Source organism: Salmo trutta, chromosome 14 (assembly GCF_901001165.1).
Source record: "Salmo trutta chromosome 14, fSalTru1.1, whole genome shotgun sequence".
Lineage (NCBI taxonomy): Eukaryota > Metazoa > Chordata > Actinopteri > Salmoniformes > Salmonidae > Salmo > Salmo trutta.
This window is the reverse complement of record NC_042970.1, coordinates 613459-634916: the sequence shown is the minus strand read 5'-3', so window position 1 is coordinate 634916 and position 21458 is coordinate 613459. Positions and strand designations below refer to the sequence as shown.

Sequence of the window (21458 nt, the reverse complement as noted above, 5' to 3'; positions counted from 1 at the left end):
TGTGGACCATACCGTACCATTAACACAATTCATGTTTTTTTCCACAGAATATCAATTAACACGTTTCTAAAATGCTTACATTGGAAGCCACGGTTTTGCATTTTGAAATGAGGAGTTGGAATTTCCTGAACAAAATTTGGTTTTGAGCACAATTTGGCTAATTGTATGATGTAGGTGTGTTGCTGTGTTAAGAGTTTACCTAAAGTATCTTAAGTATAGGTAAACGCTTGTAAATGGGATAATTGAGCATTTTACACCCTGAAAGTAGTGTATGGGCCACGAGAAACTGCAATTCATGGTTCGGTTTTGCACCTACAAACTTCAGCTTACTTTAGACCCAGCTTAATATTTACATTTACATTTAAGTCATTTAGCAGACGCTCTTATCCAGAGCGACTTATAAATTGGTGCATTCACCTTAAGATATCCAGTGGAAAAAGCCACTTTACAATAGTGCATCTAAATCTTTTTTTTGGGGGGGGGTAGAAGGATACTTTATCCTATCCCAGGTATTCCTTAAAGAGGTGGGGTTTCAGGTGTCTCCGGAAGGTGGTGATTGACTCCGCTGTCCTGGCGTCGTGAGGGAGCTTGTTCCACCATTGGGGTGCCAGAGCAGCGAACAGTTTTGACTGGGCTGAGCGGGAGCTGTGCTTCCTCAGAGGTAGGGAGGCGAGCAGGCCAGAGGTGGATGAACGCAGTGCCCTTGTTTGGGTGTAGGGCCTGATCAGAGCCTGAAGGTACGGAGGTGCCGTTCCCCTCACAGCTCCGTAGGCAAGCACCATGGACTTGTAGCGGATGCGAGCTTCAACTGGAAGCCAGTGGAGAGAGCGGAGGAGCGGGGTGACGTGAGAGAACTTGGGAAGGTTGAACACCAGACGGGCTGCTGCGTTCTGGATGAGTTGTAGGGGTTTAATGGCACAGGCAGGGAGCCCAGCCAACAGCGAGTTGCAGTAATCCAGGCGGGAGATGACAAGTGCCTGGACTAGGACCTGCGCCGCTTCCTGTGTGAGGCAGGGTCGTACTCTGCCAATGTTGTAGAGCATGAACCTACAGGATCGGGTCACCGCCTTGATGTTAGTGGAGAACGACAGGGTGTTGTCCAGGGTCACGCCAAGGTTCTTAGCACTCTGGGAGGAGGACACAAGGGAGTTGTCAACCGTGATGGCGAGATCATGGAACGGGCAGTCCTTCCCTGGGAGGAGGAGCAGCTCCGTCTTGCCGAGGTTCAGCTTGAGGTGGTGAGCCGTCATCCACACTGATATGTCTGCGAGACATGCAGAGATGCGATTCGCCACCTGGTTATCAGAAGGGGGAAAGGAGAAGATTAATTGTGTGTCGTCTGCGTAGCAATGATAGGAGAGACCATGTGAGGATATGACCGAGCCAAGTGACTTGGTGTATAGTGAGAATAGGAGAGGGCCTAGAACAGAGCCCTGGGGGACACCAGTGGTGAGAGCACATGGTGCGGAGACAGATTCTCGCCACGCCACCTGGTAGGAGCGACCTGTCAGGTAGGACGCAATCCAAGCGTGGGCCGCGCCGGAGATGCCCAGCTCGGAGAGGGTGGAGAGGAGGATCTGATGGTTCACGGTATCAAAGGCAGCAGATAGGTCTAGAAGGATGAGCGCAGAGGAGAGAGAGTTAGCTTTAGCAGTGCGGAGAGCCTCCGTGACACAGAGAAGAGCAGTCTCAGTTGAATGCCCAGTCTTGAAACCTGACTGATTAGGATCAAGAAGGTCATTCTGAGAGAGATAGCAGGAGAGCTGGCCAAGGACTGCACGTTCAAGAGTTTTGGAGAGAAAAGAAAGAAGGGATACTGGTCTGTAGTTGTTGATGTCGGAGGGATCGAGTGTAGGTTTTTTCAGAAGGGGTGCAACTCTCGCTCTCTTGAAGACGGAAGGGACGTAGCCAGCGGTCAAGGATGAGTTGATGAGCGAGGTGAGGTAGGGGAGAAGGTCTCCGGAAATGGTCTGGAGAAGAGAGGAGGGGATAGGGTCAAGTGGGCAGGTTGTTGGGCGGCCGGCCGTCACGAGACGCGAGATTTCATCTGGAGAGAGAGGGGAGAAAGAGGTCAAAGCACAGGGTAGGGCAGTGTGAGCAGGACCAGCGGTGTCGTTTGGCTTAGCAAACGAGGATCGGATGTCATCAGCCTTCTTTTCAAAATGGTTGACGAAGTCATCCGCAGAGAGAGAGGAGGGGGGAGGGGGAGGAAGATTCAGGAGGGAGGAGAAGGTAGCAAAGAGCTTCCTAGGGTTAGAGGCAGATGCTTGGAATTTAGAGTGGTAGAAAGTGGCTTTAGCAGCAGAGACAGAAGAGGAAAATGTAGAGAGGAGGGCGTGAAAGGATGCCAGGTCCGCAGGGAGGCGAGTTTTCCTCCATTTCCGCTCGGCTGCCCGGAGCCCTGTAATATCTATGGCAGTGATAAGGATTCCTCCAGGTGAGTAGATCTTTAACAACAAAATATATCTCTCTCTCGCTTTCTATCTCTTCTCTCTCTATCTCAGGTGAGCAGATCTTTGACATAGACAGTGGTCGTCACGCTCCACTCCACTCCCCTCCGTCAGAACACTACACCATCATTTTCAACACCTTCGTCCTCATGCAGCTTTTCAACGAGATCAACGCCAGGAAGATCCACGGAGAGAGGAACGTCTTCGACGGAATCTTCAGGAACCCCATCTTCTGTTCCATCGTTTTCGGAACCTTCGCCATCCAGGTAAGAAACATTCGCCATCCAGGTAGAAAACATTCGCCATCCAGGTAGAAAACATTCGCCATCCAGGTAAGAAACATTCGCCATCCAGGTAAGAAACATTCGCCATCCAGGTAAGGAACCTTCGCAATCCAGGTAGGAAACATTCGCCATCCAGGTAAGAACATATACCATCCAGGTAAGAACCTTCTCCATCCAGGTAGGAAACATTCACCATCCAGGTAAGAACCTTCTCCATCCAGGTAGGAAACATTCGCCATCCAGGTAAGAAACATTCGCCATCCAGGTATGGAACCTTCGCCATCCAGGTAGGAAACATTCGCCATCCAGGTAAGAACCTTCTCCATCCAGGTAGGACACATTCGCCATCCAGCTAAGAACCTTCTCCATCCAGGTAGGAAAACATTCGCCATCCAGGTAAGAACCTTCTCCATCCAGGTAGGAAACATTCGCCATCCAGGTAGGAACCTTCTCCATCCAGGTAGGAACCTTCTCCATCCAGGTAGGATACATTCGCCATCCAGGTAAGAACATTCGCCATCCAGGTAGGAACCTTCTCCATCCAGGTAGGAAACATTCGCCATCCAGGTAGGAAACATTCGCCATCCAGGTAAGAACCTTCTCCATCCAGGTAGGAAACATTCGCCATCCAGGTAGGAAACATTCGCCATCCAGGTAAGAACCTTCTCCATCCAGGTAGGAAACATTCGCCATCCAGGTAAGAACCTTCTCCATCCAGGTAGGGTAAATTCGCCATCCTGGTAGAAAACATTCGCGATCCAGGTAGGAGCATTTGCTATCCAGGTAGGAACATTCCCTATGGGCCCTGGTCTAAAGTAGTGCACCCTAATCCCTATGGGCCCTGGTCTAAAGTAGTGCACCCTAATCCCTATGGGTTCTGGTCTAAAGTAGTGCACCCTAATCCCTATGGGTCCTGGTCTAAGGTAGTGCACCCTAATCCCTATGGGTCCTGGTCTAAAGTAGTGCACTGTATAAAGAATAGGGTTCCATTGGGGACGCAACAAGGTTAGGACTTGAAGCTTACTGCAGTTGTTCCTGACCTGATGCTTAGTCCAATACAAGAGACCAAAATAGATCCTGATCGCTGATGCCTTGAAAATATACAGCTGGGATCAAAGAGTGAATGATTTCACGTCTGGATGTAATTCTAGATTTTTATTGTTCAGTTTGGATGTGTGGGGGGGTGTGGGGTGTGTGGGGGGGTGTGGGGTGTGGGGGGGAGGTGGTGTCTGTGTGGGGGGGTGTCTGTGTGGGGGGGTGTGGGATGTGGGGGGGGTGTGGGGTGTGGGGGGGTGTGGGGTGTGGGGGGGAGGTGGTGTCTGTGTGGGGGGGTGTCTGTGTGGGGGGGTGTCTGTGTGGGGGGGTGTCTGTGGGTGTGTCTGTGGGTGTGTCTGTGTGGAGGGGTGTCTGTGTGGGGGGGTGTCTGTGTGGGGGAGTGTCTGTGTGGGGGGGTGTCTGTGGGCGTGTGTGGGGGGGTGTGTCTGTGGGCAGTAGGAAACTTGAGGTGCAGGTATTCAGCACCAAGGATTTCCGGCCCAATTCAAGCACTGTGTTTGTGTAGATGCTAAGGTATCATGCAGATTCGTAATGTAGTTTCCTATCTGTGTTTACAGATTGTGATCGTACAGTTTGGAGGGAAGCCATTCAGTTGTACTCCTCTGGATTTGGAGAAGTGGGGCTGGTGTACCTTCCTTGGACTGGGAGAGTTAGTCTGGGGACAGGTAAGAATATCTTGACATACCTATAAATATATCTTGGCATACCTATAAATATATCTTGGCATACCTATAAATATATCTTGGCATACCTATAAATATACATTGGCATACCTATAAATATACCTTGACATATATCTTCACATACCTATAAATATATAATGACATACCTATAAATATATCTTAATATACCTAAAAATATGTATTTATATGCCTAGACAAACCTTTACATAGCTTTGACCACACCTTTACAAATCTTGATTCCACATTTTGTTTGTGTTTCAGCCTGAATTCAAAATGGTTTACATTGATTGTTCTCTGTCACCCAGCTACGCACAATACAACATTTTCCCAATTTTATTTTCAAAATTCTTCAAGCTCTATCAAATTGGTTATTGATCATTGCTAGACAACCATTTTTAGGTCTTGCCATAGTTTTTCAACTAGATTTAAGTCAAAACTGTAACTCAGCCACATTCGCTGTCTTCTGGATAAGCATCTTCATTGTAGATTTGGCCTTGTGTTTTAGGTTATTCTCCTGCTTCTTTTTATCCTGAAAAACTCCTCAGTCCTTAACGATTAGAAGCATACCCATAACATGATGGAGCCATCACTATGCTTGAAAATATGGAGAGCGGTATTCCGTAATGTGTGGTATTGAACAGATGGAGAGTGGTACTCAGTAATGTGTTGTATTGAACAGATGGAGAGTGGTACTCAGTAATGTGTAGTATTGAACAGATGGAGAGTGGTACTCAGTAATGTGTTGTATTGAACAGATGAAGAGTGGTACTCAGTAATGTGTGGTATTGAACAGATGGAGAGTGGTACTCAGTAATGTGTGGTATTGAACAGATGGAGAGTGGTACTCAGTAATGTGTGGTATTGAACAGATGGAGAGTGGTACTCAGTAATGTGTTGTATTGAACAGATGGAGAGTGGTACTCAGTAATGTGTTGTATTGAGTTTGCCTCAGACAGTTTGCCTCAGCCTTCCCTGTGGCTCAGTTGGTAGAGCATGGTGTGTGCAACACCAGGGTTGTGGGTGTGATTCCCACGGGGGGGCAGTACAAAAAAAATGCATGAAATGTATTCACTACTGTAAGTCCCTCTGGATAAGAGCGTCTGCTAAATGACTAAAATGTAAATGTACATAACAGTTCCTATTCAGGTATAAAAGTGAATTGCTTTGAAACATTTTATGCAGTATTACTTTAGTGCCTTGTTGCAAACACGATGCATGTTTTGGCATGGTGAAATCCCTGAGTGGTTTCCTTCCTCTCCGGCAACTGAGTTAGGAGGGACGCCTGTTTCTTTGTAGTGACTGGGTGTATTGATACACCATCCAAAGTGTAATTATTAACTTCACCATGCTCAAAGGGATATTCTATGTCTGATTTTTTAAATGTTTTACCCATCTACCAATAGGTGGCTTTCTTGGCGAGGCATTGTAAAACCTCCCTGGTATTTGTAGTTGAATCTGTGATTGAAATTCACTGGTCGACTGAGGAACCTTACAGATAATTGTATGTGTGGCTTACAGAGATGAGGTAGTCATTCAACAAACATGTGAGTCCATGAAACTTGTTAATCAACATTTTTTACTCCTGAACTTATTTCAGCTTGTCATAAAAAAGGGTATTGAATATTTATTGACAAGACATTTCAGATCTTCATTTTTTAAAATTAATTTGTAAAAAAAATTCTGAGAAACATAATTCCACTTTGACGTTATGGGGTATTGTGAGCAGGCTGTAACACAACAACATGTTGAAAAAGTCAAAGGGATGTGAATTCTGTCTGCAGGCACTGTAACTTAACGTCCCTTCACATAGGTATAATCATTTCTTTATATTTAGTCTGTTGTTTAATATTATTGTTCTTCATGTTTAGGCCCCATATAGTAAAATGTTTGTATAGAAAAACATACAAAATGAATTATTATGTTTTCATTAAAGAAACATGAACATTGCATGTAGTCGTGTATCTGAGTTCTTTCAGCTTACATTTCAACCCCTGCTTAGGAGAAATATATATCTCCCTCATTCATCCCGTTTCCCCCTTGTCTGAGTTTCAGAATCATATCTCTCCTGTTTCCCCCTTATCTGTGATTTAGAATCATATCTCTCCTCTCCCCCCCCCCCCCCAGGTGATCGCCACCATCCCTAACACCAAGCTACGGTTCCTGCGAGGGGCAGGTCAGCTGACCAAGAAGAACGAGATGCCTGGGGACGAGGACATGAACGAGGACAATGAGGAGATCGACCACGCGGAGAGAGAGCTGAGACGCGGACAGGTCCTCTGGTTCAGAGGGCTCAACCGCATTCAGACTCAGGTGAGGAACCAATGACAAGCTGTGGGAGGGAAAGAGGAAACAATGACAAGCTGTGGGAGGGAAAGAGGAACCAATGACAAGCTGTGGGAGGGAAAGAGGAAACAATGACAAGCTGTGGGAGGGAAAGAGGAACCAATGACAAGCTGTGGGAGGGAAAGAGGAACCAATGACAAGAATGTGGGAGGGAAAGAGGAACCAATGACAAGCTGTGGGAGGGAAAGAGGAACCAATGACAAGCTGTGGGAGGGTAATACCGATAGATTACACTATGAAAATACTACTGTCATGAAATACATATCTTGCAATTTTCAATCTATTTTACACCCATCAGAGTGGGTTTTAATGAGTAATAGTACCTCAAGGATCCATACTGGGATCCCTGGGCTTTACACTGGGCTTAAGAACCTTTACATAAAGGTACTACCTGATACCAGATACTACTAGATAGATGTATTTGTTGAAGTAACCCTGGGCATTAGACACCTGTCTACTCAGATCCATCTCTACCCTGTTGGGGTGTTTGTCTACTGTATCTAAATGTGGACCTTTCCTATTATTCCTGTATCTAAATCCATTTGTTACAGTAATCCTTGGCTTTAGACACATTGCATGAAGCTTCTACAGTAAGTGCTCAGTAGAACATGTCTGGTAGAAGGTGGATGGTAGAAGTAGAAGGTGGATGGTAGAAGTAGAAGGTGGATGGTAGACTACAGTAGAAGGTAGATGGTAGACTACAGTAGAAGGTGGATGGTAGACTACAGTAGAAGGCTGATGGTAGACTACAGTAGAAGGTGGATGGTGGATGGTAGACTACAGTAGAAGGTGGATGGTAGACTACAGTAGAAGGTAGATGGTAGACTACAGTAGAAGGTGGATGGTAGACTACAGTAGAAGGTGGATGGTAGACTACAGTAGAAGGTAGATGGTAGACTACAGTAGAAGGTGGATGGTGGATGGTAGACTACAGTAGAAGGTGGATGGTAGACTACAGTAGAAGGTGGATGGTAGACTACAGTAGAAGGTGGATGGTAGACTACAGTAGAAGGTGGATGGTAGACTACAGTAGAAGGTGGATGGTAGACTACAGTAGAAGGTGGATGGTAGACTACAGTAGAACATGTCTGGTGGATGGTAGACTACAGTAGAAGTTGGATGGTGGATGGTAGACTACAGTAGAAGGTGGATGGTAGACTACAGTAGAAGGTGGATGGTGGATGGTAGACTACAGTAGAAGGTGGATGGTAGACTACAGTAGAAGGTGGATGGTAGACTACAGTAGAAGGTGGATGGTGGATGGTAGACTACAGTAGAAGGTGGATGGTAGACTACAGTAGAAGGTGGATGGTAGACTACAGTAGAAGGTAGATGGTGGATGGTAGACTACAGTAGAAGGTGGATGGTAGACTACAGTAGAAGGTGGATGGTGGATGGTAGACTACAGTAGAAGGTGGATGGTAGACTACAGTAGAAGGTTGATGGTAGACTACAGTAGAAGGTGGATGGTAGACTACAGTAGAAGGTGGATGGTAGACTACAGTAGAAAGTGGATGGTAGACTACAGTAGAAGGTGGATGGTAGACTACAGTAGAAGGTGGATGGTAGACTACAGTAGATGGTGGATGGTAGACTACAGTAGAATGTGGATGGTAGACTACAGTAGAAGGTGGATGGTAGACTACAGTAGATGGTGGATGGTAGACTACAGTAGAAGGTGGATGGTGGATGGTAGACTACAGTAGAAGGTGGATGGTGGATGGTAGACTACAGTAGAAGGTTGATGGTAGACTACAGTAGAAGGTGGATGGTGGATGGTAGACTACAGTAGAAGGTGGATGGTAGACTACAGTAGAAAGTGGATGGTAGACTACAGTAGAAGGTGGATGGTGGATGGTAGACTACAGTAGAAGGTGGATGGTAGACTACAGTAGAAGGTGGATGGTAGACTACAGTAGAAGGTAGATGGTAGACTACAGTAGAAAGTGGATGGTAGACTACAGTAGAAGGTGGATGGTAGACTACAGTAGAAGGTGGATGGTAGACTACAGTAGAAGGTGGATGGTGGATGGTAGACTACAGTAGAAGGTGGATGGTAGACTACAGTAGAAGGTGGATGGTAGACTACAGTAGAAGGTAGATGGTGGATTGTAGACTACAGTAGAAGGTGGATGGTAGACTACAGTAGAAGGTGGATGGTGGATGGTAGACTACAGTAGAAGGTGGATGGTAGACTACAGTAGAAGGTTGATGGTAGACTACAGTAGAAGGTGGATGGTAGACTACAGTAGAAGGTGGATGGTAGACTACAGTAGAAAGTGGATGGTAGACTACAGTAGAAGGTGGATGGTAGACTACAGTAGAAGGTGGATGGTAGACTACAGTAGATGGTGGATGGTAGACTACAGTAGAATGTGGATGGTAGACTACAGTAGAAGGTGGATGGTAGACTACAGTAGATGGTGGATGGTAGACTACAGTAGAAGGTGGATGGTGGATGGTAGACTACAGTAGAAGGTGGATGGTGGATGGTAGACTACAGTAGAAGGTTGATGGTAGACTACAGTAGAAGGTGGATGGTGGATGGTAGACTACAGTAGAAGGTGGATGGTAGACTACAGTAGAAAGTGGATGGTAGACTACAGTAGAAGGTGGATGGTGGATGGTAGACTACAGTAGAAGGTGGATGGTAGAATACAGTAGAAGGTGGATGGTAGACTACAGTAGAAGGTAGATGGTAGACTACAGTAGAAAGTGGATGGTAGACTACAGTAGAAGGTGGATGGTGGATGGTAGACTACAGTAGAAGGTGGATGGTAGACTACAGTAGAAGGTGGATGGTAGACTACAGTAGAAGGTGGATGGTAGACTACAGTAGAAAGTGGATGGTAGACTACAGTAGAAGGTGGATGGTAGACTACAGTAGAAGGTGGATGGTAGACTACAGTAGAAAGTGGATGGTAGACTACAGTAGAAGGTGGATGGTAGACTACAGTAGAAAGTGGATGGTAGACTACAGTAGAAGGTGGATGGTGGATGGTAGACTACAGTAGAAGGTTGATGGTAGACTACAGTAGAAGGTGGATGGTAGACTACAGTAGAAGGTGGATGGTGGATGGTAGACTACAGTAGAAGGTGGATGGTAGACTACAGTAGAAGGTGGATGGTAGACTACAGTAGAAAGTGGATGGTAGACTACAGTAGAAGGTGGATGGTAGACTACAGTAGAAGGTGGATGGTAGACTACAGTAGAAGGTGGATGGTGGATGGTAGACTACAGTAGAAGGTGGATGGTAGACTACAGTAGAAGGTGGATGGTGGATGGTAGACTACAGTAGAAGGTGGATGGTGGATGGTAGACTACAGTAGAAGGTGGATGGTAGACTACAGTAGAAGGTGGATGGTAGACTACAGTAGAAGGTGGATGGTAGACTACAGTAGAAAGTGGATGGTAGACTACAGTAGAAGGTGGATGGTAGACTACAGTAGAAGGTGGATGGTAGACTACAGTAGAAAGTGGATGGTAGACTACAGTAGAAGGTGGATGGTAGACTACAGTAGAAAGTGGATGGTAGACTACAGTAGAAGGTGGATGGTGGATGGTAGACTACAGTAGAAGGTTGATGGTAGACTACAGTAGAAGGTGGATGGTGGATGGTAGACTACAGTAGAAGGTGGATGGTAGACTACAGTAGAAGGTTGATGGTGGATGGTAGACTACAGTAGAAGGTGGATGGTAGACTACAGTAGAAAGTGGATGGTAGACTACAGTAGAAGGTGGATGGTGGATGGTAGACTACAGTAGAAGGTTGATGGTAGACTACAGTAGAAGGTGGATGGTGGATGGTAGACTACAGTAGAATGTTGATGGTAGACTACAGTAGAAGGTGGATGGTAGACTACAGTAGAAGGTGGATGGTAGACTACAGTAGAAGGTGGATGGTAGACTACAGTAGAAGGTTGATGGTGGATGGTAGACTACAGTAGAAGGTTGATGGTAGACTACAGTAGAAGGTGGATGGTGGATGGTAGACTACAGTAGAAGGTGGATGGTAGACTACAGTAGAAGGTGGATGGTGAATGGTAGACTACAGTAGAAGGTGGATGGTAGACTACAGTAGAAGGTGGATGGTGGATGGTAGACTACAGTAGAAGGTGGATGGTAGACTACAGTAGAAGGTTGATGGTAGACTACAGTAGAAGGTGGATGGTGGATGGTAGACTACAGTAGAAGGTGGATGGTAGACTACAGTAGAAGGTGAATGGTGGATGGTAGACTACAGTAGAACCAATTGAGGATCCACCCTGAAGCTCCTCCAGGAACACAGCACCTCTCGGCCTCCAGGACACTAATTTCTAGCGGATATAAAATATACTGTAGCATCTATTGGAATGGTTTGGGATGCGTGGGGTGAAGAGCAGCAGTAGAAATGGGATGCTACAGTAGATACAATGTTTCCCAGGTGTCAGCATATGTTATGTTTGATTTTTTTTAGGAGGGCACATTTAGCTCGTCACTTTTAAAGAGAGATGGTGGAGCTCCTCGTTACGGTTCCGCTCCTCATTCTAGCAGATCTCTTGAGTCTCTCTTATCACGTATGGACTCGGAACTTAATGGAGCAGCTAACTAATTACACAAGACTTTAGTTCTGGGTTAACTGAGATGACCCAGCCACTGGCAGACGCTGGCACTGACATGGCGTTGACATCTGAAACTCCGTGACTCTGGGCCAGTACCCTGATCATTGTGATAGATGTCTCACCTACGTGTACATTAGAAAAACCAAGTTCTCTCCCGGTGTAGCCTGTCTGTCTAGCTTATTACCTTGGCCTGTCTGCTGCAACGTGTCTGTCTTATCATGCTACCATAGCTTGTCTTTCACAACCTGTCTGTCTATAGTACTACCGTAGCTTGTCTGTCACAACCTGTCTGTCTATCGTACTGCCATAGCCTGTCTGCCACAACCTGTACGTCTGTCATACTACCATAGCACGTCTGTGTCTTTCTGAGCAGCCTGTCTTGTGTTCTCCTCCTCCAGATCGATGTGGTGAACACGTTCAAGAGCGGCAGCTCCTATCAGGGCCAGCTGCGGAGACAGTCCTCCACCACCAGTCAGAACCAGGATGTAACCCATGTTTCTAGTCCCAGTCACGTGTCCTTGTCCAATGCCATTTCTCCTACCTCTCCTACCAGCACTGCCTCTCCTGCTGGGCGTGAGTCACTGTCCTCTGTCCAGCTTCTGCTACTTCAGAGATGTCTTCCAGTCTCCTACTGTAGCTGTATCCCTTTTTACATTTATGTTGTAAAACTTCCTTGTTTTTCTAGAAATCCCATTGGAATAAGCTGGAAATATGTGAATCCTCCAACCACGATTTCTGGAAAACATTGGAATTTTTTTTGGGGGGAAAGTTTTGCAACCCTAGTCAGGAGTCATTTTCATGACAATATCATGTTGCCTGGTGAACCTCTAAAAGTTACTGTTAATCTATACATTATACAGTCCAGAGATTCTACTTTCTAGTAGCTAATTTACACCAGTCTGGTTGCCAGATCTGTAAGGGTTTTAGCTAGCTCTAGCTAACTAGATGGTAATGACCATGTCCTTGTGACCAAGCTAATGTTGCAAAAATTTTGTAATTTTCCCAAAATTTCCCAGATTGGCCAGAAATCATGGTTGGAGGATTTCATGCTTTTTCCTTCCTGATTCCGCAAGTCTTCCAACCAGGTTTTTCATAACAAATTGGGAAAGTTACAGAACTTCTACAACTCTAGACCAGACCAAGCTAGGCTAGTGGATCAGGAGTATATGTTGCATCTCTGAAGACATCTTCTCTAGACTTACTTATTTTCTTTCTGCATTTTATTTTGCTTCTATTTTTTATTTTTTTATCTTCTTGACATTCTGTTCATCTGTGGCTCGACTCCCCAGAGTGCTGTTTTTTCATTGTTACATGTCTTTGTTTCCCCAGAGTGCTGTTTTTTTCATTGTTACATGTCTTTGTTTTCCCAGAGTGCTAAGAGTGGAGTGAGGCTGCCGCCCACGGCGTGAATTTCAGGTTGTGAGTCCCTCCGTTGTCTGATAAACTTGATGTAAAACTAATTCAACAAAAAACTCACCGGGCTGTGTAAACATTCAAGTATAAGTTTGAGCCAATGGTAGCAACCCTTACTGAGCCATATAAAATCACATTATGGACCTGACCTGATGGTTTCCATCCATGTTGAAGTCTATAGTGTCACATTATTTACAGGGAAAACTGGACCTTAGGTTTCTCTCCTCTATACAGCTGAGAAGACAAGATGGAAGTTCTCTCTCTCTCTCTCGCCAGTCCCATAGTTCTCTGTTCTTCTCAGTTCTGTTGTCTTTATGTAACTCCGAGGGCCTGTAGCCAGTGTCCCATCCCTTCTGGTCTTTATGTAACTACAGAGGACCTGTAGCCAGTGTCCCATCCCTTCTGGTCTTTATGTAACTACAGAGGACCTGTAGCCAGTGTCCCATCCCTTCTGGTCTTTATGTAACTACAGAGGACCTGTAGCCAGTGTCCCATCCCTTCTGGTCTTTATGTAACTACAGAGGACCTGTAGCCAGTGTCCCATCCCTTCTAGTCTTTATGTAACTCAGAGGACCTGTAGCCAGTGTCCCATCTGTAGCCAGTGTCCCATCCCTTCTAGTCTTTATGTAACTCAGAGGACCTGTAGCCAGTGTCCCATCTGTAGCCAGTGTCCCATCCCTTCTGGTCTTTATGTAACTACAGAGGACCTGTAGCCAGTGTCCCATCCCTTCTAGTCTTTATGTAACTCAGAGGACCTGTAGCCAGTGTCCCATCTGTAGCCAGTGTCCCATCCCTTCTAGTCTTTATGTAACTCAGAGGACCTGTAGCCAGTGTCCCATCTGTAGCCAGTGTCCCATCCCTTCTGGTCTTTATGTAACTACAGAGGACCTGTAGCCAGTGTCCCATCCCTTCTGGTCTTTATGTAACTCAGAGGGCCTGTAGCCAGTGTCCCATCCCTTCTAGTCTTTATGTAACTCAGAGGACCTGTAGCCAGTGTCCCATCCCTTCTGGTCTTTATGTAACTCAGAGGACCTGTAGCCAGTGTCTCATCCCTTCTGGTCTTTATGTAACTCAGAGGACCTGTAGCCAGTGTCCCATCTGTAGCCAATGTCCCATCCCTTCTGGTCTTTATGTAACTCATGCTGTAATACTGATATGACTGACTTTGCCTCAGTGCATACCTGTGTAGGGTGGCATGTAGCCTAGCGGTTAGAGTGTTGGGTCAGTAACTGGTATGGTATGGTCAGGTAGCCTAGCGGTTAGAGTGTTGGGTCAGTAACTGGTATGGTCAGGTAGCCTAGCGGTTAGAGTGTTGGGTCAGTAACTGGTATGGTCAGGTAGCCTAGCGGTTAGAGTGTTGGGTCAGTAACCGAAAGGTCGCTGGTTCAAATACCCGAGGTGAAAATCTGTTGATGTGCCCCTGAGCAATTCCTTTAACTTCTCTGGGACATCTGGGATGCTAGCGTCCAACCCGCGGTACACACTATCAACAGCCAGTGAAATATCAGGGCGGCAAATTCAAAACAACAAAATCTCATAATTCAAATTTCTCAAACGTACAGCTATTTTACACCATTTTAAAGATACACTTCTCCTTAATCCAACCACATTGTCCGATTTCAAAAAGGCTTTACGGCGAAAGCATAAAGTTACATTATGTTAGGACAGAGCCTGAACAAGAAAAACCACACGCCATTTTCCAAGCAGGAGAGGCGTCACAAAAACCAGAAATACAGCTAAAATTAAGCACTAACCTTTGACAATCTTCGTCAGATGACACTCCTAGGACTCAATGTTGCACAATACATGTATGTTTTGTTCGATAAAGTTCATATTTATATCCAAAAACCCCATTTTACATTGGCGCGTGGTGTTCAGAAAATATTTTGCCTCCAAAACCTACGGTGAATGAGCACAACAATTTGCAAAAATACTCATCATAAACGTTGATAAAATATTAAACTGTTATTCAAAGAATTATAGATAAACATCTCCTTAATGCAACCGCTGTGACAGATTTAAAAAAAGCTTCACGGGGAAAGAACACTTTGCAATAATCTGAGTACAGCTCTCAGAAAACAACAGCAGGCAATACAGATACCCGCCAATTTGGAGTCATCTAAAATCATAAATAGCATTATAAATATTGAATTACCTTTGATGATCTTCATCAGAATGCACTCTCAGGCATCCCAGGTCCACAATAAATGTTGTTTTGTTCGATAAAGTCCATCATTTATGTCCAAATACCTCCTTGTTGTTAGCATGTTCAGTAAGCTACTCCAAATGTAGGAAGCGCAACGAAAATGCCACGACGAAAAGTAAAAAAAAGTTATATTTACGTTCGTAGAAACATGTCAAACGATTTATAGCATCAATCTTTAGGGTCTTTTAACATAAATTTTCCATAATATTCCAACCGGACGATTCCAATGTCTTCAAAAATGTTATGGAACACAGCTACCTCTCATGTGAATGCGCGCCACTGAACTCATGTAATTTTCTGAGTCACCAACTTCAAGGCCTTCTTGTTCGTTCTCTGTTCACTGCAAAAGCCTGAAACAAGGTTCTAAAGACTGTTGACATCTAGTGGAAGCCTTAGAAAGTGCAAAATGAACCCTAAGTCACTGTGTGTTAGATAGGCAATGACTTGAAAAGACTACAAGCATCAGATTTCCCACTTCCTGGTTGGATTTTTCTCAGGTTTTTGCCTGCTATATGAGTTCTGTTATACTCACAGACATCATTCAAACAGTTTTAGAAACTGAGTGTTTTCTATCCAAATCTACTAATAATATGCATATTCTACCTTCTGGGATAGAGTAGCAGGCAGTTTAATTTGGGCACGTCATTCATCCCGAATTTCCGAATACTTCCTGTCACTAAAAAGTTGTTAACCCTAATTTGCTCCAGGGGTGCCGTACTACTTTGTCTGACCCTGTAAAACAACACATTACACTGCACCTATCATACTACTATGGCTGACCCTGTATAAAACAACACATTTCACTGCACCTATCATACTGCTGGCTGACCCTGTAAAACAACACATATCATACTACTATGGCTGACCCTGTAAAACAACACCTATCATTCTACTATGGCTGACCCTGTACAACAACACCTATCATTCTACTATGGCTGACCCTGTACAACAACACCTATCATACTACTATGGCTGACCCTGTAAAACAACACCTATCATACTACTATGACTGACCCTGTAGAACAGCACATTACGCTGTGTTGATGTGACAATAAAACATCTGATTCTTTAGACTAAATATTCAGAAATATGATAAGTGTTATTTGTATTTTGTTGTGTTTGTAAATTGTTTATACACAGGGCTCCCATATAAATAAGTAAAATTATAATACACATATTTAGAAAATACTCTGAAATCTTCAAAAAGTTTCAAAGGTTCTAAAATTATTATGAAAATAAATCCATATATCTAACTACCCTGAACAAAATTCTAAATGCAAAATTCAGCAATTTCAAAGATTTTACTGAGTTACAGTTCATATAAGGAATATTCAATGGCTTTGCGTAGTTGCTGGATATTGGCGTGAACTGGAACATGCTGTCATACACGTCGATCCAGAGCACCCCAAACATGCTCAATGGGTGACATGTCTGTTGAGTATGCAGGTCATGGAAGAACTGGGACATTTTCAGCTTCCAGGAATTGTGTACAGATCCTTGCGACATGGGGCCATGCATTATCATGCTGAAACATGAGGTGATGGCCACATGAGGCCATAAACACACTCTGCCATCTGCCAGGTACAGTTGAAACCCGTAATTCATCCGTGAAGAGCACACTTTTCCAGCGTGCCATTGACCATCGAAGGTGAGCATTTTTCCCACTGAAAATCTGTTACGACACCAAACTGCAGTCTGGTGAGGACGACGATCATGCAGATGAGCTTCCCTGAGACGGTTTCTCAGCTTCATCAGCTGTCCAGGTAGCTGGTCTCAGACAATGTCGCAGGTGAAGAAGCTTGATGTGGATGTAGTTGTGAGGCCAGTTGGACGTATTGGCTAATTCTCTAAAACGATGTTGGAGGCGGCTTATGATAGAGAAATTAACATTCAATTATCTGGCAACAGCTGTGGTGGATATTCCTGCAGTCAGCATGCCAATTGAACGCTCTCCCAAAACTTGAAGCATCTATTTCAACGGGAACATTTTAGTGGCCTTTTATTTTACCCAGCACAAGGTGCACCTGTGTAATGATCATGCTGTTTAATCAGCTTCTTGATATACCACAGCTATCAGGTGGATGGATTATCTTGGCAAATGAGAAATGCTCACTAACATAGATGTAAAACAATTTGTGTACTAAAGTTGAGAGAAATAAGCTTTTATTTTTGTGAAAATTGAACATTTCTTGGATCTTTCGTTTCAGCTTTATGAAATACGGGACCAACAAACTTACATGTTTCATTTTTTATATTTTTGTTCAGGGTTGAGTATATTTTAAGGTAGATACTGCTATTTAATGTTTTGATACTGTAGGTATTTTGTCCAATACGAATCGTAACAACAACAACAGTGACTAAACAGCGCTCCTAAGGGTCCTATACTTGACTGTTTACTCAGCCGTGCATGGAGTGAGCTCAGAGAAACAGACCAGTATTATCTAGTTGTACAGCTAGTCGTCTGTGTGCCTGTGTTCTGTTCTGTCATCACTGTGTGCAAACAGCAGCATAACTACACAGTTTTAGTCCCCGTTGCATGTTCCACATTGTCCTGTTGGTTGTCTCGATGGTTGGTTGGCTGTTGAAACTTCTGGTCTGGTCTGCTTCCATTGTCTTGTTTTGTTGTATGTTGACCTTACGTTCCTCATCCATTCACAGTCTCAATGGATGTCCTTCCTATCCTTGTCCTGGTATGGTCCGTCTCTCTGAACTCTTAACCTTTTTCCCCCCTACTGTTACTGACTTACCACCAGACTTCTGGAACTTTTAAATTTTTTTTTATTTACATTTATTTTATTAACGTGTCTTATCTCTTTATAGGTATACCGCACATTGGATCTTAACGTATACATATAATGAGTGTTGCCTTTATCTTTGTGTATTTTTGTTTTTTTAACTTCCCAGTGTAATGTGATCCAAATGAGTGAGTTGTGTACTGTACTGTATAGTTATGTGGAAGTAGACCACAGACTGCAGAGTTCCACTCCTCTGCCTCCTCTCCTCACTCTCGATCTGTCCATCTGTCTATCTCAGAGGGTTCTCTATCACTACCTGCCTCGGCTAACTATCTTTCCTTCAGGTTCTTATTTACTCTCATGTGTTTCCCCTCCCACACACACACAGATTCGCGTTGTGAACGCATTCCGTAGCTCTCTCTACGAAGGCCTTGAGAAACCAGACTCCAGACCGTCCATCCATAACTTCATGACCCACCCAGAGTTTAGGATAGAGGACTCCACTCCCCACATCCCCCTGATTGATGACACGGACTTAGAGGAGGACCCATCGCTGAGGAAGACCCTCCAGCCCCAGGCAGGCAGCCAGCCCCAGTCCCCCAACAAGAACAACAACGCCGTCGACAGCGGCATCAACCTCACCATCGACACCACCAGTAAGTCAGCTGCATCCTCCAGCCCAGCCAGCCCACTGCACAGTCTGGAGACCTCCCTCTAGTGGCCTGCAGCTGGCTGGTGGAGACCTCCCTCTAGTGGCCTGCAGCTGGCTGGTGGAGACCTCCCTCTAGTGGCCTGCAGCTGGCTGGTGGAGACCTCCCTCTAGTGGCCTGCAGCTGGCTGGTGGAGACCTCCCTCTAGTGGCCTGCAGCTGGCTGGTGGAGACCTCCCTCTAGTGGCCTGCAGCTGGCTGGTGGAGACCTCCCTCTAGTGGCCTGCAGCTGGCTGGTGGAGACCTCCCTCTAGTGGCCTGCAGCTGGCTGGTGGAGACCTCCCTCTAGTGGCCTGCAGCTGGCTGGTGGAGACCTCTGCAGCTTTGGAGATGTCCCTCTGGCAGAGCAGTATCCCTCTGACAGCTCCCACTGCAATCTGGAAACCTTCGTCTTAAGGCCTGGTAGAGAACTTACCTACTGCAGCCTGGTGGCTCCCACACTGTAGTTTGGAGATTTCCGTCTTGCAGTCTCATGGATACCTCATTGGTCTGCAGTTTGGAGACCTTCCTCTAGCCCCTGCTGTCTCCAGCTGTCTCCAGCTGTCTCCTACTGCCTCCTGCTGTCTCCTGCTGTCTCCTGCTGTCTCCTGCTGTCTCCTGCTGTCTCCTCTAGCCCCTGCTGTCTCCTGCTGTCTCCTCTAGCCCCTGCTGTCTCCTGCTGTCTCCTGCTGTCTCCTGCTGTCTCCTGCTGTCTCCTGCTGCCTCCTGCTGCCTCCTGCTGCCTCCTGCTGCCTCCTGCTGTCTCCTGCTGTACCTGGAGAAAGCATACTACTACAACTATACAATCAGAAAGGGCAACAAAGCCAACGCACATGACATGAACGTGTGTGTGTGTGCGGGCATGCGTGCGTGTGTGTGTGTGTGTGTGCACTGACTGACTGAACCATGTTTCTAGCAGCAGTAAAGCAGAGGACCAGAAAGACCAGGGAGGAGTGAAAACCAGTCTAACCTAACCCTACTCCACAATAACAATGACTATATCTAAACCTAACCCTACTCCACAATAACAATGACTATATCTAAACCTAACCCTACTCCACAATAACAATGACTATATCTAAACCTAACCCTACTTCACAATAACAATGACTATATCTAAACCTAACCCTACTCCACAATAACAATGACTATATTGATAATAGTTTGAATTACATAAAACATTTTTATCGCTCCTGCATGAATGTACATTACCCAACGTTTTTATTTTCAATTGTTTTCAAAATAAATGTTGAATGATTTGATTGGGTGGGTCGGTGGGAAGTGCCATGGACTGCTACTTTAAAGACAGCCGATTCGCCGGTATGTGAGTTCCCTGTGCGGCATGTGCTTAAGTGTAAAGATGTATGTATTTCATAACTGAGATCAAGTTTGTAGGGCTCAACTTGCACAGTAGATTTGCACCTGTTGGAAAAGAGGAACCCATAAATAAATAGCATTTCTTAAAGATAGTATATATAAATATATATAAAGAGTTTATCTTTGTTTGTTGGCATGTTGCCTTGTTTCTTCTTTAATGGTTCTAACTATTTTAACTTATTTATGTCCTAAAGAGAATGTCATTTGTTTACAATACCTGTAGATACTTCCTGTTTAATTTGTAGGGTTTCAAACCATTCAGCAGATGTAGTTGAGGAAAAACTCAAGTTGTTTTGAGTTCTGCTCTTTGGTGTTTATAACTGTGTACTGAACTTGCCTGCTATCTTGTCAAATATTGTAGATAATTTTAGAGGATAACAAAAGAAAACCAAAATATAATGGCATATATATATATATTCATGTTGCATTATTATTATATGATTGTTAGGATGGACTCTGAACGGCTTCCTTCGTTTCCACACAGAGATCTGAATAAGACGAAAGGTTTATTTCTTTAATTACTATTTGTCTTACTTTTCTTATTTTCGTCCAAAAGCTTAAAATGTAACTAGAGTTGAGACTGAGAGGGTGAACAGGCCTTCTATAACAGACATGCCTTCTATATAAAATCTGCTTGTTTTTAAGGAAAATGTTTTCACTTTTGTGTGACCGTGAAAGACTGCAATGGATTTATATTAGAAATTGCAAACTAAGTTATATTTGGCTTATCTGTATGGAAAATTCTAAAAGTTGTTTTAAAAATCTTGTGATATATTGTGTTGATTATTTTTTTTATTTTATTGATTTCTTGTTTTCCTTCAAAAAGAAAGAAACACACAGCTATCCAAAATGGTTGGAATTTTGAACAAAAAAACCCCAAACAACAATTAAAATGGAATGATGCTTTGACTCTTTTTAAAAAACGTGAACAAAATAAGAAGAAGAAACAAACCTGGATGAAGTTCTGGGTGAACCTCTCTGTACTGTTACTTGTGTTTCTGAGTGTTTTAACCAAGCTTGTCTTCCTGCCTTCCACCAAGTATACTCCAGCATCTTAAAGGAATTCACTAGTTTTTCTAACTATTTATTGTTCTTTTAAGAAAGGAGGAAGGAGAGGACAACAGAGGGACAAAAGCAGGAAGGGACACATAACTTACTATCCATCAAAAAGACATTAAGATGTTGATAATAACGACCCAGACCTAAACTATTCCGATATTGTTATATTTCTATACGTAACATTGGAGTCATTGAAAAGCATGATGTAATAAGCAAGTTGAACCAATCCAATTGTTCTACTCTGAATGAGTCTTTTGGTAATTATATCTTGACCTGATTTCTCTCTTCCTTCCTGTGTATTTTATTATTAAACCCGTTCTGCCGTCAGATCAGGAGAGAGTGCACAAAGGTTTAAGTTAACTCGGGCCTATTGAACAAGGACCATTTAAAAACATGTTTTTAAAAATGTTTTATTTCATTCAGAAATGTTTATCTTGACTTCTAAATTTGCTTGAAAAAATACGCTTTTCTTTCAACGTTTTTTTTTTTTAAACCTTGATGTTTTTCTGTAAAAGAATTTATATCAAAAGAACTTCAGCCAACAGTCACCATTCTCCCATCT

General features: G+C 44.2%; 1 protein-coding gene and 1 pseudogene across 1 annotated transcript in view; both read left to right on the top strand.

The window, feature by feature from the left end:
* Positions 1 to 18267, top strand: part of LOC115207212 (plasma membrane calcium-transporting ATPase 2) — a gene marked incomplete in the record, with an annotated part of 205447 nt that extends 187180 nt beyond the window's left edge. Inside the window, 6 exon segments of the mRNA XM_029774185.1 lie at positions 2505 to 2716; positions 4348 to 4455; positions 6598 to 6783; positions 11817 to 11903; positions 12789 to 12837; positions 18161 to 18267. Of these exon segments, the coding sequence (XP_029630045.1) occupies positions 2505 to 2716; positions 4348 to 4455; positions 6598 to 6783; positions 11817 to 11903; positions 12789 to 12827 (632 nt within the window).
* Positions 16927 to 19614, top strand: LOC115207213 (plasma membrane calcium-transporting ATPase 2 pseudogene; annotated as a pseudogene).
* The last annotated feature ends 1844 nt before the right edge of the window (positions 19615 to 21458 follow it).